The following is a 20,251-nucleotide window of genomic DNA, read 5'->3' on the forward strand; positions in this document are numbered from 1 at the left end:
TACGAACGCGTTCGCTGACACCTCTAGCGTAAGCGCAGAGTAATTGCAACGTAGCCATAGCCTAACCGCAGCATAGCGTAAGCATAGTGTAATGGTAGCGTAACTATATGCAGCGGCTGAGTGTCAAATGGCTCAATAATAGTGATCTAATACTTCGACAATTTCCATTCCATTTTCTTTGTTGTGAAACAACATCAAATGGCAGACTCGAATAGTAAGATTTGAAGTCATACCAAGAAAAAAATGGTGTGAAATAATTCGCACCCCCAATATAACGAAACCCAAGATAATTGAGGCTAGTGTATAAAATGAATTACCTTTAAACACATTGAAGTTTATTTTTCAGAATTTATTGAATCGTGTATTACAATGTGTGTTTTATATACTGGTCGTTTGCAATCAATATCTAAACAGTTTAATTTGTCACCTCTCAATTAGACGGATCGATAAATTTAAAAATATCATATTCAACTCCCTTTATTCTTACACTAACACTGTGTGCTCTTTCTTAAAGTTTGTTATGTACTTTTTGTCTACTTTTTGAAATGTAATGCTATCAAAACAGATGTTAACAATAAACGAAAAAGTATAGTGTATTTTGATGTTATTTGCATCGCAAATATCGAAGTGAGATCAATTAATTTCCTGAATTCATTCCAATGTCATACAAAATATTTGTGCTCATCATTGTCTTTCAATACGAAATAGATTCTCTTAAACCTTTGAATTTTAAGCGTAATTTTTTGTGTTCAGTCCAAATTGTTCGGATAAATAGATTTTGTAAATGTCAATTTTAACCGAAGCGAAAAAATCCGATGTCTTTTGATGAGAATGCGCAAAGCTGGAGAAGAGAATATTTTGAAAATGAAAACGAAGAGATCTGAAAATAGAAAGTAAAATCAAAATGGTCTGTCTTGCTATTGTTTCATTTAAATGTTTGCATGAACTTTTATTTATATTTAATCTTTTTTTTATTTGTTTGTTTTGTTTGTTTTAGGTGTACATATATACAATGTTTCAGTAGTTATTTCTGCAATTTTACGTGTATTCCTTCTATAAGTGTTGACCTATCTAAACTATAATTAATATATATTTTTTTCTTTCATAATTTTGTGTGGTTGTTTTTGTTGTAATTTGTCAATTATTTAATCCAAATATACATACGTTAGTTAATAGTAATTGTATTGTAGTTGTGTGAGTGAGTGTTTTTTTGCTGAATGCGAGCCATTATATTTTATCTCTGCTGTTTTTATATGGGGTAATGTATGGGATTGTTTGTTGATTTCATAATATTGGATGCATTTCATATATTTTGCAGATTTTTTTGTAGTTGCTGTTATCTAATTAAACACTATTTAAACGGGCTTTTTTTCTTGTTTGCACATTAGCTCTCAAGATGTGACTGCGATCGGTAGCATGACATCATAAATGGGAATTGACTAATTAGATGGCACAGCCATATTCAACGGATAGCTGTCATCGAACGAACGGCTCGTGTGCTTTGTTAAGGACATGAGATTAACATTAGATGGTCGCTATTTATGAATATAGCCTAGCAGTCCAAGTAGTCATTTCAATGGTATGCGGTTGAAATTCTCTATTTTACATTATTGAACATGTGTTGTTAAACACACTACTATAATAATTAAACAACACAAGAATAAATGTATTTAAAAATGAAATGAAACGACAAAGAAAATGTTGACCGCTTCGAAATGGGAGTGATTGTGTGTGTGCTGATTGTTATGTTTTTTTTTCTTGCTCGCAAAATCACACGGAAATTGTTCATAGACTCTACCCGATTTTGATACATGCATTTTCCGTGTATATATTATCGTAACAAGCATATGTTGAACACAAATGTTTTGCTCTAAAATGAAAACAAATAAAGAGTCCCATGGCAATACAATTGCCTGTTGGGGGATGCCTGAGAATGACATACCATACAATATTCTGCTTTGGAATTTTTTGCAAAAGGGAATTTACCTTTGTATATTTTTAAACATAATAAATATAAAACTAACACATTCAACTAGGCTATTAACAACTACAGATGTGGCAGCAAAGGCTGTGGTGTCAGTGGCGCGCTTAATTTTCTTTCTTTTAAAAAACATTTCGTTTTATTGTTTGCGTGTGTTTGTTTTTCTTTTAAGTTTTGTGTATGCTGTGTATACAAAGATGTGTTTGACATGAGAATGGGAGTAGTAGGATTATGAGTGTGTTGTCCTTCGACTGTGTGAATATTCTCTCTATCAATCAGCTCCAATATGTTTCATATTCAAAAGGTTTCATTTCTTTTTCTCAACTTCACGATAAACTAATAAATCATAATCATACAATTTTTTTTTCTCCAATTTTCTTTGTTTCTTTTAAGAATAAGAATAATAATCAATAATTTGTAATTAAACACAGTAAATACCAAACAGCAACAGTCTATTCGCGGTCACAGTTGTTTTGGCTGTTTATCATTGTTCAGCTTCAACTGCATTCTATCTATCGCATAAAAACTAAATGTTAATTTCTTTTTTTGTTTGTTGCAAATTACAGCTTACAATTTCATGTTTTAAAAAAAAATTATATTTAATATTCATAATTTACAGATTTACAGGAGTTATATCTCATTGTTTATTTTTGTTTTTGTTGTTGTTATTGATCATACATAGTTTACATGTATTAGCACATGTGTACATAATACAGTGGCTTCTTTTATCCATTTTTAACACCATATTTTTTATAGCAGCATCGGCTGCTTTTCATTTTTTTCTACATAGTTATATACTGGTAGTGATTTTTTTACACTAAATTTGGTTTTTTTTTAATTCCATTTTTTTTTCATTTGATATCACATTTTGAATGATGTATGTCGTGATGCTTGGCCAAATGCCAATCAATAATCACTCAATGAATGATGCCAAGCGGTCCAGAGCTTTGGAACATAATATCATCAAGAAGTCAATCAATGGGATTCAAGTTGAATCTTAACTTGCACATGCCACTCAAAATGAAAACACAAAAAAATGCATCACAATTGAATCGAAATTATTCAACTGATGATGGCAAGAAAATCGATCATTTATGCACAATAATTCAAAAAAAATTCGATCCAAATACGCTGACGGCGTAAAATGACTCTAAATCGGATGTAAAATAATTCAATTTTCAAACAAGCCTAGGGTGCACAATTGATTATTGTGGTCGTCGGACCAATTCAAACATCTCAAAACTGAAGTCGATAAAGCATGCAATCAGCAAATTCTGTCGTCGCAAATGTTTCTCTGAAAACTTGAATGGTCTAGTTTGTTGGTGATAATTGTATATTGTTATTTTGGGAATTGGAGAAAAACCAAATTTTGTGTAAAACTACAAACATAAATCACTGTGCTTGGCATTTACTTATTAATGCACATTATATTTTATACAATTCAAATCAATCGTTTGTTTATTTTAAGTAACCAAACAAACAACAAAAGATTCATTTGAATGAAATTCCATTAAACGAATTTCGGTTAAGATCTTAATCGTTGTCATTTGTATTCATTCAGTAGAATGTGTGTTTAACTGTTCGTTTGTTTAATTAGCAATCACTAATGTTTGTAATAGAAAAGCGTTCAAGTTCAAAAGAAACTTGCTCTTTGAAAGGAGTTGAATCGACAAATACGATTGTAATGGTTGTTCATGTGTCAGTATATCAACAGAAAATGGAATGCAATTTTGGATACAGATACGAATTGCGATGCTGCATGCTAATATCAGTTTGAACTAAATAATAATTCAATATCATGATGATTATTATGGGTGATTATGATGTTTTTATTAGTCTTCATCGCTTAGAGCTTCATATTGCGCCGAAAGTAATGGTTTTGGTTCTTGCGCTTGTGGTTGACTCCTCGAATCACTTTCAACGTGAGCCGTTTTCATTGGTGGCGGTAAATTTGCTGCAGCGCCAGATACATTCAATGCACTAAACGGATAAGCATACGTTGATGGTGTGAACGATGGCCAGCTTTCTTTTCGTTCTGTAAATTAAAATTAATATTGATTCCGGTTAGTTGCAATGGTTTTTTTTTCGTTTTGAATGTTTTATTTACCTGTTGTACCCGATGCAGGACGGGCCTGTGATGATTCTTCGTCAATAACCATTTCACCAGGTGTAGAACTACGATCATGCTCTTTGTTATGATGAACTGACGATGATGGTGTTCGTCGTTCTTGTGGCGTACGACGTTGTTGTTCAGGAATGTCATCGCCACGTTTATCAGTTTCTTCGGTACGCATTGCTTCGGCGATACGATTCTTTACATAACAATCAAGAGCAAATTGATGACCAGATCCCTGCTGTTGAGATGGTATGCGTGAATGAGCTGATGCTACCGCATAATGATAATTCTCGGGAGGTGTTATTGATTCATGGTATGCTTTGGTTGTGCGTGGACTTGCTGATCGTGCACTACTATTTATCTCATGCATTGACTGAAAAAAAAGATGTTTTTTATTATGCACATGAATTTGGTTTTTATACTTTAAAATTTGTACACCGGCTAATCGACTCTTACCACTTTTGAGTTGGACGATGATTTACTCGGGTTATGTGAAACGGGCGGTGGTAATTGTGGTGGTGGCTGTGATTGCACTGGAATACCATCTTTTGTTGTTAATCGACGATTCATTTTCCACATTTCAGTTTGATCGGGCCGATATTGCATGAATGCGGTTTGTCGCAATGGCAAAAATGGATTTTGACTATAATCCTTGGCTATTATTGAATCGGTTAATTCACCAAGCGTAATGCTTTTTGTCAAAATTGGATTACGGCGATCGGAATCCGAATCGATGTTTATCACATTCAAAGAATGTGGTTTTCCATTATTCTCTTGATGTAAATCTCTCGCGGGAAACTAAAATATTTCAAAAATATTGTAATTTTTTAAAATGTTTTTTTTTTTCAATTATTTTTTTAAAATGTTCTACTGTGCTTTAATGTAGAATAAAACTTACGAATGGTGGACGATGACCGTCGCGCATCACAGGTGGTTCGGATGCATTTTGTTTTATTTGATGAGTAATTATTGCATCCATTAGACTTGCGGCTGTCAAGCTTACATCAGCCTGTCTAACCGGTCGGCTGTAATTGATTGATTTTAATTGTTAGTTTGATACACAATTAAAGTGCCATAAATAATATAAAACTTACCCATCACGTGAAATATTTTGGCCATCACGAATGAATGGATGTGATGGATGTGCACCAGCACTGGTCATACGTCTTCGCTCGATTTCTTGTTGTTCTTCAATGGCGATTCTTTCACGTTCGTGATCACGTTCCGCACGCTCTCTTTCTGGAGATTTCCACCGATCGCCACGCTATAAAATTAAAATTGAAGTTAAATATGTCCAGCAAAACGGAATAACGGTTGAATTTACCTGTCGGAATTGTTCTTCACGTCGCTCACGATCCATACGATCTTGATGATGGCGTTCACGTTCACGATCTACTCGCTCTCGTTCACGGTCGACTCTTTCTCTTTCCTACATAAAACAATTATAACGTTATTGTCCAAATAATCATAATGCATTGCTTTGTTTTTTTTATATTAAGCTTACCTGTTGCATGTGTCTACGTTGCATTTCAACTCGCATTTGTTGTTGCTGTTGTTGATGCATTATTGCCATTTGTTCATGGGCAGCAGCTGCTGTTAATCAAAATTAAATTCATTTGTTTTAGTTTATGAACGTTTGGAGGAAAAGAATTGAAAATGAAAATGAAAAGAAAACAATGGGAAATCTACCTAAATGTGAATGATAACGAATTTCATGGTGTTGTGCTGGTTCGCTGATTGGAACATTTGGACGTTTCTCATCTTTATGTGGAACTGGTAGCAATGGTTGTTGAACAGCTACGTCGACCAATGAAGAGAATGCTTCATGACCTGAAATATTGCAAATTAGTTCAAACAAATTTATTCAAAATTCCCAAAAATTTCGAATAAAATAACGGGGAACCTATTACACAACAAATTTGAATTCTTCTTTACCTGGCATCGCATAATGATGTTGCGGCATAATATGCAATCGATTTGGTGCGGGACTTGGAGGCTTTGAACCACCGGTATTATGACGTTGAATCACTCCTTGACGTTGAGGTGGAGGTGTTCGGTGTGGGCTTGGAGTACTGTAAATAATAAATCTTTGTGTTAAAAAAACATTGATCTTCAACATAAAATAAAATAAACAAACCTATTAATATGTTCAGCTGGTGATGCCCGACTAAGATATTCGGCACGTTGTCGCTGTTGCTCTTTTTCAGCATAGTACAATGATGCTGGTGATCCAGCGACCCCAGCGCTTCGTGGAGATGGCGATTCTTTTTCAGATCGACCTCGTGCCTGTTGGCCGTGCATCTGTTGTGACGTTATAAAATCATTCATAATGATTTGTCGGGAGCTTAGCTGTGCCGGTTGTTCAATTACATATGGGCCCGATGGCCGTACTTGAGCGTACGGTGAACCGAATGTGGCCGCTTGCGGTGATGGTTGCTGCTGTGGTTGAGCTGGACTCTGTCGATTCTTGTAGTAATCATAGACGCGTGCCTTATCAGTTAAATGATGTGGTGGTAAATGAACCGGTGTTCCTTGTGTGATTGAACCTAATTTATCACCAGATGGTGGTGTTTGACGTAAAATACTATCAAATCGTGGACTAAGCGTAGCTGGACTTTGAATAAGAATCTGTTGATTGTTCGAATTTACTGGTGTTCCATGTGTTATAGAACCTGACAAAAGGGAACGCAACGAAAAATCATGTTCAGTTAAAAAAACATGTTCTAATTTAAAAGCAATAAGCTTGTCAAAGAATTAAATTTTTACCTTTGTGACCACTCTGTTGGTTGTTCGATTGATGTTGTGTTACTTTTGGACTGAGTTTTGGTGCAGTTTTGGCTTTTGACTGTGACGAAATCGATGGTTGCTGTGACACCTGTGAATGCATAACAGGACTTTGATGTGCGCGTAAATTTTGGATACTATGTTGTGGCTGTTGTGACATTGGCAATGACGTTGGTACAGTCGACATAAAAATTGATGGTGATTTCGATGGTCGATTGTGATCGTACATCATATAATTTGGATTTGGATTAACAATTGATGGTGGTGTTTGTGTATGTGCATGTGGATCACTGCGATACATTGTAACGCTACTGCCTGGAATCGGTTTTGAATGTGCGGGTGGCGGGAAATTGTCACGTACGGGTTTTTTAATGCTGAGATCCAATGTTTGCTCATCGGCACGTGAATATACAACAACACTTTCTTTTTGAACATCATGTACGGTTGACTTTGGTACCGATGACGATTGATTTTGATTTGATGACGATGATGACGACGACGATGATGATGATGACGACGTTTGATTTTGCACAGGTGTAATGGTTGCAGCAATTTGACTGGAGATCGAATGTGGATGTGATAAAACTTGTTGCGTATGACCATGTGAATTGACAACGGAAAGTGTTGCCAATCCTTCTTGATTCGATGTACGTGACAATGCGGCTGGTTGTGTTACATTTGCCATGCTAGAAATATGATGTGGTTTTCCAATGTCATTGCGATATACATCGACGAATGTGATATCGGCACGTGAATCCAAAACGTTTGGTTTTGAAATGCTTGGTTTCGGTGGCGGTGGCTGTTGGCCAGTTTTCAATGAACGTTCTATCACATTCAACATAACATCACGCACATTTGTCATTTCCGGATTTATTGAATCGCGTGGTCCATTTTGTACCGATGATGGTACCATTGTAATTGTTGTTTGATTTTGATACAATAATACTTTTGGACTGTTTCGATTTCCGGGCGATGCTTCGTTCTCTTCGTCAGCAGTTTCAGTGGCTGAACTATCGTATTCTTCAGCTTTTGGCTTACGTGGTGCTTGTGCAACCGGTGGCAATAATCGATCGTCTGTATTTGTAACTGCAATCGACGGTTCGGTTAGGGTTTCTTCTTTCTTAACGGTTACATTCGACGATGATGATGTTGATGATGACGATGATAATGGTGTTTGGTTGTTCGACGTTGCTTTTGGACTTTCAACGGATGCCGTATCACTGCCACCCTCATTTTCATCGCATGACGATGTACTCAAATCCGATTCATCGCCATCGGTAATTGTCGTACGATGCTCCTCACTTGGATGCGATTTATAATATTCATTCACAGCCAAATCAAACGAGTACTTTTTCTTATAATGAAAGCAAAAACTTCTTAATGCAACAGCTGTTTTGCCTAACGATTCAGCAAGTTGTGACCATTTCGGTCCAATGTCTTGCAATAGGGTTTTCAATTTTGTAATTTCTTCGTCAGTTAAATTTGTGCCGGTTAAATTCGGACCCAATTTTCGTTTAATTTTTATCAAACAGGCCGAACAGCATTTCGTAACATTTGGCGGTATTTGAAATTCTTGAATGATTGGATCACGAATATCGGCGGCAATTTCAAATAAACGAGCCGGCAAATTTCTAAATCGTGTTACACGATCTTTGGGATTTGGACACGTTGGCAGTGGACAGCTTGGATACCGATTTCGTACCGATTTACATTGGCACGTATTGCATACACGAGCACCGACCGGAATCGTATCATCTGAAATACCGTACTGTTGACCACGACCCTTTTCCAATGGTCGCGTTCGCACACAATTTTCTTCTTTACATACAAAGCACGGATGCAATTTATCTATATACAAAAAAGAACAATAAACAATTGAAATTAATGTAATGTTCATTCGTTAAAAAAATATCAAATATAAATAATTTTTTATCTCTTTGAAATTCACATTCAGCAAGATAAATACTCAATACAAAGTATACTTGTTATTTTTTCTCTGTCTATTTCTCTCTCTCTCTCTCTCTCTCTCGCGAAATCTTGTCAAAGTGTATGCTTAAGTAAATTTCATTTATGCCACATTAAAGAAAACGATATCATTGTAAAATTGAGCTATTTATGTTGTTTACTTAACAATGTATGTCATAAAATGTGTCTATAAAGTGAATATTTTCTGTTCGTTTTATAATGAATTGGTTTTCATTAAAAAAAAAAAAAATGAAATTTTCATTAGTCCATCAGGCTCTTTTTTCTCAAAGCAACTTCATTTTGACTCAATTGATTTTAACCGACTCAAAGGAAATGGTTCATAGCTAGAAAAAAGGAAAGATAAAATGCGTCTTTTTTGATGTGAAGAGTCGCCATGAATATCACCAGATCAAAGCAAGTGCAATTGTATGATTCATGGAAGTTGTTTCACATAAATTAAAATAGACTTTACATAAAACAATGTTTGCTTTATAGTCAACTGTCCCATGGGACATGTGCTAGCAATTTTGAAAAGTGAGTTTTAAATTAGCTCATGGTCCGAACTAAACAAAACTAAGCATAAGAAACGCAAACATTCATCTTAGAATATTAAAATGCCTTTGACATTAGAACCATCGTAAATTCTGACAACAATATAACAACACGCTGTAAAAGCGAACAAAGATTATTATTCTATTTTTGAATTGATTATTATTATGTTTCATTCGAAATGCGGTTTGTAGTTCGTGCAATTTTGTATTAATGTGTAGATGATGTGCAAATCACTTGGGACACAATGGTTTGCTCCCTTTGCCTCGTGCTACAAGAAATCGATGTGCACGGCGAACAGAGAATGGTATGACCAGAAAGACGGGTTCCATTTTCCGAATAATCTCAAACAGAAGATGACATTTTTTCAAAAGTTAAATGAGCGAACTCAAACGAAAGAAACATAAAAAGTAAATTTTCTTTCTCCGTTTGGTAGTGTTAACAATGTTAAATAGATCATATCTTTTGTATGGTCACAATCAAAAGACAAACAAAAATATCAAGCCACATGGAAGATAAGTGAATTAAAACGGTAGAATGTCTACGTCAACATATAAACCTGTTGGGGTGTACATTTTTATTTTGTTGTTGGCTTAGTTAACTAGTTTGGCGTTTTACAAGTGCCGTGAGACAGTACAGTGACATTCTCTTAAATCAAACACAATACATTTTCAGTGGCACTTTTACTCTAATGATTTGCAAACATTCCATTTTACATACTGTGTGCATTCTCATTTGACAGCGTGTGCAAACATGCCGCGGATTTTCGGAAGGGTAATGCCATTGTCTCTCTCTCTCTCACTCTCACTCTCTAAATCATTTTTGTTTGCCTTGTCGAACAACGTAAATTGTTTATGATGAGTTCACAAGTTATATTCTGATGACTAATGTGAAATCCGGGCTCTCAATTGAGAGATCATTTTCAACACATGGCAAATTTTGCATAGCGCCATGAAAGGATTACTTCTGGTTGAAAATCGCATTGTAAATAGAGTCAAGCACACGCCAACATTCGCTACCTTCTTCTTTGGCATAATGAAATTTTATCAACTACACAGATTGTGCACATACAAATACAACAAAATTCGAGACGATGTTCATTCGAATAACAAAAACACTGACTTGATAATTTACGCTTTTCCACTAATTAATCGTTTACTTTCGCAAGTATTTAATTTCCGTTATTAAGCAAGAAAGTTGAACTCTTTTTTGTTAAATTCTTATGTACGGAAAGATATCTTGGTTTTGCACTTCATTAAATTAAATGAAGCCAAGTATAAAAAGAGATTCTGAAAAACCGTTGTTTACCGAACAATTAAATCAATTATTTACATTAATTTATCAGATTGTGTCGATTGATTCTAAAACAAAAGATGTAATCCACATTTTACCTGTCGATTTTTGGATCTCTTCAATAACGCATACACGAATAAAGCCGGAGTGATAGAAAGAGATAGTGAAAACGAGAGAGTGTTTATTGTTTGGTTTCTTGTAATTCGAATATTTGATGCGAAGTTCAAATAGAAATGCAAACAACCATATTACCTTGCACAAAAATGGAATTCAGCAGTTTTCCAACTAGTATATTCGATGAATTTGTTTGCTCGAAATTCACTCACAGTGAAAAACCAGTTGTGCTAATTCTTTCAATTTAATTGATTCGTGTAATTGGTAACACACAGAACATCAGCAAGCTGGAGATGGAAGCCATCGAATATTGTATGTGTATGTGTTGGTCAACAATAGTTCATTGTTTTTCATTTGATCATTACGATGCTATAAAATCGGTTCGTTGTGTTTGTGTGTGTATGTATGGCTGCGAAAAATGCATCAGCCATATGATATGGCATGATGTGACCGATGTGTTTTAATTTTGAAATGTACTGCGGCCGCTCGTTGGTTTAATGGAAATACATTTTCTGTTTACTAAAAAAAGAACCATTTCAAAATGCAAAACATCTATATTGGCATGGTAGACTCATCGATATTTGCAATCACACATTCGATTAGAAAATTCATATTTTCCATGCATTGATCATGCTGTGTGAATTTTCGAATTTTGCATCATGTTTGTTAAAATGAACGAGTGAGACAAAACCGAAAAAAATGAATGATTTGCACACTAAATAGGATTATGTAAATTTTAACAAGAGAGATTATGCTGATCGTATTTAGATGCAGCGAAAAAGTAAACAATTTCGAAAATAGATTGCACATTTTCGAGTGGGTTATCAGCGATGACGATGATGATGGTCTACGGATGTACATTTATAACAATGAAATTAACATTTTAACGATTTTGTGGGAAAGCACGCACGCACGCTGTTTTATTTTTAGGCAAAAATGTATATTGCAAATGAAAAATGTGTGGGCCGCGAAAATCATCGTGTTTGTATACATGGCACAGAGGTGAAACGTAAAGATACCAAACTGGTCAACAAGAGATGAAATATAAAGCGGAGACACATAGAGAGATTCAAATAATGAAATATGCACGAAATGAATTTTAATTCGTTGTTATGAATGTAAAACGCAAATATTCGGAGCACTTAAAGTAATGGTTGTGCGCTCGGAAAAATGCAATCATGATAAAAACCGAGGGGGCAACTATACACATTTTTGCAACAACAACCGAACATTGTGTACACTGTACAGACTGATGATAAATTTTTCGGAAACGTCTGAATTCACAATGAAAATTACATTTAATGCAATTCTATTCTCGAAAATGAAAATGTGAAGGTGAATTATTAAAAAGGAAGTCGCGAACCACCAGCCAACCAACCAACAATATTTCAGATATCGTTTTTCATATTCAAAGTGCAAAAAGGGTTGGTTGCTCCAAATCAACACAATCAACAGGCAAATAAAATGGTTTTTAAAACAATTACATTAGAAAAATTCATTCAACACGCTGAAATATGTAAAAAAAGAATACTCAATTTGGATTGACGTGACAGTGATTCCAGTAACAAACAGTCGAGATGGCACATGTGTACTAGTTAGTTTTAGTTACATTTAACGACATTTTATTTGACAATAATTAAATTTGCGGGTAGTTTTTTTCCTCTCCTATACAACGATGATGAATAATTAACTGTGAAATAATTAATATTTGCGTTTAATCACCGTATCTGACATGCTGACGTAGATAATTATAATGATGGCAAATGAAACGATTTTAATTATGTTTAAATTATAATTCCACTTAATTCAAATTCATTGAATTTCGGTTCGTTTATTTTCATTCAAAGCGGTCCACAATCTGTGAACGGGGGTGGGTGGTTTTTGCAACCGTTTCCGTGGTTTAAAAAAAATCAAATTGAGATATGGAGACTATGCAGCTAGTGACAATTAATATTTCTTGTCATTAAAAAGCGGAAAAATCGTTTCGTTCAAATTATTTTTTTTATTCATGCTCTGTTCCAATTTAGTCAATTTAATTTAAATGATACTAAATTATGCAACAAGATGAAAATTTATGAAGCAAACGACTAAAGTTTTCGTCCCGTTCACGATATTGTCGGGGAAAAATAAGAGCGCCGAATGCATACCGAGATTTAATTTTATCCATTTTGTTTGGCAATGAATTTTTCATGGCTAATTCATTTGAGAGTTTTATGTTAGCGAAATGAAATCACACACACACACACAACGGAAGCTACCGCTGATACTACAGTCCAGTCTCATCTTTAGGTTGCAACATCGTTTTCAATTTTCATTTCTCGTGGCACAGCGGCACACACAAAAATATGATGATAAATGGTTAATAAAAAATGAAGATAATTTTATTTTCGGCACGATTAAATCAGTTCCATTTGACCACATCACGAATTCATGACACTGAAAAAATACACATTTTATCGAAATGCTTATCTCTCTTGCTCCATATTCACCACGATTCATTGGGACTCATTTAATTAAGCGTTTATTCGCCTAATATTTATTTGCCATTGGCCATTCCGAAGTTCCATTTCATTGTTTCTCTCTCTCTATCTCCCTCAATTTAAATAAATGTATTGAATTTGAAACGGTTTGTCCGTTCAATTTGATAAAAACTCGACCGCAATTATTATTTATGCTCATTAGAATAAACGCATTGAATACGCAATCGAATGGATAAACTTGACTAATTGAAAGTGCCGCACATATGTTCAGTGCCATTAGGCAGTGAATAATTGAAACGATGAATAAATAAACGAGAAAGAGCAAAAAAGCACACGATAGTTTACATTTACCTGCCGGCGTAATTTTAGATTATAATTTGTTACATTTTCCGCTCTATATACACGATAAAATTAAACTAGAACGTTTTTTCCCAGCTAAATTTGGCATTTATATTTTTTTGTTCATCAAAAATTCCATATGGAACTAAATCAAGCTAATAATAATGATTTGACCAATACTTTGTCGATTGTGTTTTTGTTTTAAATCATGCATAATTCGTATCGATTGACATTTACCAAAGCGGTTACAAAATGCTGTTAATTCAAATTTAATTTAATTTCACCAAATTGAATCTAATTTCAATAAATTCCATCGTCTCGCAATATACGGATCAATATGGTTATTTATGTTTGAGCAATGTTTTAGTGTCACAATGTATTTTATGGATGTTAAAACATTTGTTAAATTGCATCTAAAATCCCAAATGAGTATGAATGTTATTTCAAGCTTGAAATGAATGTTATTGTATTTTTAGCATTTTAATTGATTTTTGCTTGAAATTGGTGTTTAATGGAAACAAATCGGTCGCAGGGGTTAGTAGATTTAATGACACAGTAATTTGAAATTTTGGCATTTTTAACTCTGTTCTTTTTCCCCACAAAAAAAGAGACAATGTTTATTTTCACTTGCATCAAATCCGCAAAATCTTCTGTTAAGTTGAATGTAATTAGAGGATGCAAATTGCATAGTAAATAGACGACAAAAAAAGTACAAAATTCTGCGAGAAATGCAAACGTCTTGGCATACTGTGTCAATATTAAATTAATGTGTAATACAAATACATTTTCAATGTTATTTCATCTTATCATTATCGCATGTTTGTCTCGTTTTAAGTACTTAGCTTAATTGTGTTAATTAGTGCGTATGAATTAAATTACGCTACGTCACATACTGCGCTTTTCTCATTAGCCAAGTGATAAGATACAATAACTCGTGTTCTGAATATATAAAAGATAAACATTAAGTTTGATTCAATTAAAATGAGTTGCTGTCATTTCGGCAAGACTGTTATGAAACCATTTTGATGGTCCATGATTCTATCATTTTTCTAAAATTCTATTTTAGGACGAATGAATATGGGAAACTTGAAATGTGCCGAAAAAGCACATGAGGATAGATAAATTTAAAATATGAAGACTTACTGGTGAGGTGTATTGAAATCGTTGAGTTCATTTTAACTTAAAACAAAAATCATTATTTGAATTGATTTAAATATAGCCTATTCTGTCATAATTTTTTTCTATCATGGATGCGATACACTGAAATATTGGAAAAACAAATATCTATACTATCCGAAAAAAATGTATATTTCATGCAATCAATCAATTTAATCGAATATTTATAACATTCGAATCAATTCAATGGATTCGTAAAATAAATAAAATAGATTGCAAATACGGAATGTAAAGTGGTATCGATGGAATGTGGATTCCAAAAAAAAATAATACAGTAAATATGGCATGAAATATCAGAGTACTCGAAGCCAATTAATTTCAGTAAATTTGAATGAAAAAAAATCAGTCAAAATTGAACTCAGATGGCACTGAGGAAAAAGAAATAAACGGCGGGGAAAACAGTCACTCGAATTCTTGCACCATTCCCGACAGTCGTTTCAAACGATTCGTTTGACATTTTTTTCCCCAAAGGCAATCAAATGGTTACATTTAAAAATGTACACATGTAAACGTTTTTTATACAGTTTCAGTCGTGGGAATGGATGAGTGCATTGTGTATTTTTTTTTTGATTAACTGGCGATTTCAACCGGCTGGACTCATCGTTGAAAATTCATTTATGAGCATATTATGCTGTAACGACAAAAATTGATTTTTCATAATAAACGAAACCATATTTTTAAAAAAAGAAACTCCAACGTTTGTTCGTATACATTTTGACAACAAATAAACATTGGCATTGATATGGCGCACGCACATTTCCATTTCAATATGAAAAAAAATGACATTTTTAATTGACAAATTTAATTTTTATCAATTAAAATGCGTTCCCATCCCAATGATAGGCAAACATGTGTACACATGTTAACATATGCTCGGTCTCTCGGTTCAGTGACGTTTTATCGTTGTTTATTAACCAGTTACAATGGTCTCGGGCAAATACAGATCAATCGTTGAATATTAGCCCACTGATTTTAACTAAATCAAACAAATGAAAAAAGAAGATAAAAAAAGGAAATAACAATGAATATTTGAATTTCCATCTCTGTGATTTGCCTTTGTCTCGAGTTCAAACAACCGCAAAACCAAACGATAGAAAGTTATTGCAGAAAGACACCCCTTTTTTATTGTGATTTGATTTTCTGTAGCTGCAAAGAAAACAAACAATTCAACCAACCAATGTTGTCTGCGTTATTTACTATTGCCACTTGATGTATTCGAGTTCTATTTGTTAATTATGTTGAAATCTAATGAAAACGTAGTTGATATACGAAGGGTGACCCATCATCATCTTGAGCTGTGGTTGCGGTATAGTTACTCAATTATTTTTGATTTCTCGTCATCTTTCCATTCAATATCAAACAACAAAATGCGTCCGAATATTTAACGAATTAAAAATGAAGAATTGTTTCAGCCAACGTTGGTGGCAAATAGCGCGTCCACGTTCATTCTTATCAATGTAAATGGTTTCCGACCAAAATGATGTGCAAACGATTTATATTGGGTATACCGTTGAGGGGTTGAAATCGCTTATGATTGCCGATCATTACAGATTAACTTCATTACAAACGTTGGTACATTATTTTCGGTGTTGCGCAGTAGAGTGCAATTGTTTGCTTTGCCGAGTTTTTTTTTTCGTTCTGTCTTTTTCTCTCTCGGTGTGTGTATTTATTCAACATCGTTATGGTATTTCAATTGCCTTTTCCCCGGTGCGATATGGATTGCGATGTGGTACATCAAGAGATAGCAGAAAAAACACACTCGCCGACTTCTCGGTATATAAATCATGAGCAATGGCTAAAAAGTGATCCAGTTACAATTTTGACTTTCGGTGAATAGCACACAAATTGTTTTTAGTGTGAATTCACATTATATGCACGTGGTGCATATTGCTTGGTTGTTCTTTAATCGTGTCGTTTCGTTGGATTCGCAGCCAAAGCGGTTCCATTCAATTTTTCAGTTGTCATTGATATTGTTTTGACTGTCGCGTGAGAAATTTAAAGCAATTGATGTGGAAATGTTTTCGAATTGGTTGACATCAACAACAACGGCATCGTCAGCATTACAAACGAATGCACCAGATGTGATACTTGAAATTGGTCCATTGCCATTTTCACGATTTGCTGCACATAGTACAATATTGGCAACGCACAGTGGTTATTTTCGTTCAGTTTTACGGCCCGATGAACGCATACCAGAATGTCCCATTTATCTACCGAATGTAACATCTGAACATTTTACACCGCTTTTAACATACATGTATACTGGATTTTTGGATTTAAATGTTGAAAATATTTTCGGTGTATTATTAGCCACTCATGTGTTGCATATGCCAAGAGCATTGGAAATATGTCGCAGTTTTCTTGCACGCATTCAATCAGAAGGCTATTCAAATGGTGGATTTTTTGAAAAGTTACCATCACCATTAACATCAAGTGATTCGATTAAAGTTGTTCGACCCATTGCAAGCAAAGCAACGAGCGGTGGCCTAGCATTCATTGCATCGCCCGTATCGAAACCGTTGCTTGGCAGTCATGATACACCATTTAAAAGTATTAATTTGACAACGACAACCAATGATAATTTAAGTGAATCTTGTGGAAAAGAAAGCGAAGAGATAAATAACCAAGAAGAAAATGTGTCGAATCGTGATTCGCCCGAAGCGAGTACATCGCAAAGTGTTGATGTCGATCGATTATCACCTGAATCAGATTTAAAAAGTGAAATCAAAGCAACGGCTCGCAAACGATCTCATAGTCGAACGAAAACGTTGCGTAGCCCGAGTATTGTGGATGAATGTTTGGAAAGAGAAAAAGAGACTTTGAATGAAGCGGGTGAATCGGAAAAATTTATCATTGATGTGGCCAGTTGTGATGGTCCGGTTCGATTTCAGCGTGTTTTAAACGGAGCTTATGGACGTTCGACTCAGAAAAGTTCATCAACCCATGGATCAAAGCAAATGCAACACATCGAAAACCAACGGGCCAATTCATTTCACATGCAAATGGCACGAAATATATCGGAACGTCAAGCAATCGAATCAGATCATACCGATTCGGAAAATAGCGAGGAAATCATTGTTCACGATCGAACCGATAAACTGAATGAATCGAAAGGTGAACGCACAAAATGCAAAAATAATTGTATCGCCGCATCAACAACAAAATCAGAAGAACTGTATAATTGCATTTATTGTAAGCATTCGTTCAAAAGTCAATATTGTTATCAAAAGCATGCGAAGCGACACATAAATCCGTTATCGATTGAGAGTGCAATCGAATGTGGTCATGGCAGTAAAAATGAAAATTTGTCAATAAAAAGTGCTCCAACCACAATTCAAGCAACATCAACAACGGCAACAGTTGCAACAACACCGCCACCAGCACAGAATATGAGCGTAAAACGTGAAGTTAAACCACTCGATATGAATGTGCAATATTATCCGTGTAAAACATGCGGCAGCAAATTTCCAAGCTATTACTTTGTTCACAAGCATCGTAAATTGTGTCATGCCAATGAGGAAAATTAAATTTAACTAAATTTTAAACAATTTGTAAACACAAACAGCACAAATAAATATACATATCACAAATGAAATTCGAACGAAATAAAATTAGAGTTTTCTTTTTGTAATTATTGTAAAATGCGATGCAGAGTAGAGAAATATGGAAAATTTTATGTTATTTTGTTTACATTGGTGTCATTGTCACTTGGCCAGAGAACTTGGAGAAAAAATCATTTACTTTGTAATTAGCTGATATGAACACAGTAGCCATTTAAAAAAAAAGATTGCCAAAGCAATTAGAAGTAAAACGGTGATTTTGTTTCTTTTCAATTTTGGTTCAGGTTTTTGTTTTGAGTTTGTTTATCTTGCTGATGGAATTTTTAGAATGTTACCAAGTTAATTTTAGAAAAAAAATCGCTTTTTACACTTACCTTTGCTATCAGTGGTTGCATCGTCCTCCGTTGATTCGGATGTCTCTTTTCGTCGCTTCTTTGCCTCACTGTAAAAATCGAGTAATTTTTTCATTGTATCAAGTATTTAAAAAAAATCAAGTCAATTTTTTATTTTTTAAACCTAAAAAATCAACATAAATTGAAAATTGAATAAATATAATAATATGTCAGGCGAGAAATTCCATCGAAATCAATCTACTTCGCAAGAATTTCCTCGTTTTAAATGTTCATGAATGAAATTTCATTTTTTTTTTGTTTTTCCTAAATATTTCCCATTCTCTTGCTCTCAAAAGAAGGACTAAAATTGTGTATATTTGAATTAAATTCGATTAGGAAATGCTTCTATCAGCGCAATGCCATAGCGAAAAGATTCGAACATAAACACAAAAAATCATTTTGAAAAAAGAATCAATGTTCAACACATAAAACGAAAAATATGTGTATTTCGCTCTGTTTCTCTGCACATAAGCTGTTTAAATATCCCCATTTTTTCCTCACTCCAATCAGTTGCTTCAATTTGTAAACGAAAATCTTTCATATTTGCTCAGCGAAGTAGCTTTTTGAATTATTGGTTTTTATGTAAATAGAAAAATATCAATTTGAAAGATGAATCAATGAGCGTGCATCAGAGTTTTCCATACATGAAAATGATATTTGTTTTCGAATCGTATCGCATTGAACGAGAGTGGAAGAGAGCGATAGTATTTTTCATATACGTTAAAATGATTTCTTCATTTAAATTCGATGGAGTTTTTTTTTCACATGGAATGCAGTTCGATCTTTTCCCCGGTTGTTTTTTTTCTTCATTCGATTAATCAATTTTATTTATCTCCTTACCTTTCTTCTAATTTTTCTTCTTCTTCGTTTGCATTGGATGCAACAGTATTCACAGCAGATGATACACTCGTATCCACAGCCTTTTTGTTGTTGTCTAATTTAGCGGTATCATTTTCGGTTGGTGCCGACGATGCATTTGTAGTGGACGCCGTTACCGTTGTAGCCGATGCTTGATTTACGCTATTCGAATGCGTAGCATTTTCCTTAGACGGTGCAACACTCAATGCTGTGGTTTTATTCGCTAGCGATGTAACGATTTCCGTTTTCACACCATTTACCGTATTCAGAATGCTTGTACAGTTGGTATTTGATGTGGAAGATGTCGTTGTAGTGGAAACAGTTGTCTGGGATTGATTTCCACCATTGTTTGCGCTTGCGACTGTGCCATCTGCTGGCAATGCGTTTGGTGAGCTAGAATTGGTTGTGTTCGCTGCTGTGCCATCAGTTTTCTCTTTAAAGGATTCGTCATTTTTATCCTTGTCTACATTCGTGCTCTTAACACTGCTATCAGAGTCACCGGCTTTAGTTGATACCGACACCGTTTCACTTTCATTCATATTATTTGTAGTTGTTGATGCTAAAGGTGTGAAAAGAAAATAGATTTTTGAATTTGGTCGGTTTTTTCTCGCAATGAAAATATTGGCTGAAAATGAATCATAAAA

The 20,251-nt window shown here is 34.5% G+C and overlaps 1 protein-coding gene across 8 annotated transcripts in view; it reads right to left on the bottom strand.

Annotated features, from left to right (window-relative positions):
* Positions 1-918: 918 nt before the first annotated feature.
* LOC116348843 overlaps positions 919-20,251 on the bottom strand; it is a 75,575-nt gene continuing 56,242 nt past the window's right edge. For 6 of the 8 annotated variants that reach the window (XM_031780004.1, XM_031780008.1, XM_031780005.1 and 3 more), the window contains 13 exons: positions 19,590-20,166; positions 18,732-18,799; positions 6,864-8,729; positions 6,235-6,769; positions 6,033-6,169; positions 5,787-5,927; positions 5,602-5,690; positions 5,422-5,526; positions 5,192-5,361; positions 4,996-5,122; positions 4,554-4,895; positions 4,089-4,470; positions 919-4,016 (listed from right to left, as the gene is read on the bottom strand). In XM_031780004.1, the coding sequence (XP_031635864.1) occupies positions 3,814-4,016; positions 4,089-4,470; positions 4,554-4,895; positions 4,996-5,122; positions 5,192-5,361; positions 5,422-5,526; positions 5,602-5,690; positions 5,787-5,927; positions 6,033-6,169; positions 6,235-6,769; positions 6,864-8,729; positions 18,732-18,799; positions 19,590-20,166 (4,742 nt within the window). In that variant the 3' untranslated portion in view covers positions 919-3,813. The remainder of the gene's footprint in view (positions 4,017-4,088; positions 4,471-4,553; positions 4,896-4,995; positions 5,123-5,191; positions 5,362-5,421; positions 5,527-5,601; positions 5,691-5,786; positions 5,928-6,032; positions 6,170-6,234; positions 6,770-6,863; positions 8,730-18,731; positions 18,800-19,589; positions 20,167-20,251) is intronic. The other 2 variants (XM_031780007.1, XM_031780006.1) reach the window with 2 other exon arrangements.

Source organism: Contarinia nasturtii, unplaced genomic scaffold (genome assembly GCF_009176525.2).
Source record: "Contarinia nasturtii isolate CC-2019 unplaced genomic scaffold, AAFC_CNas_1.1 Cnas_scaffold_2678, whole genome shotgun sequence".
NCBI lineage: Eukaryota > Metazoa > Arthropoda > Insecta > Diptera > Cecidomyiidae > Contarinia > Contarinia nasturtii.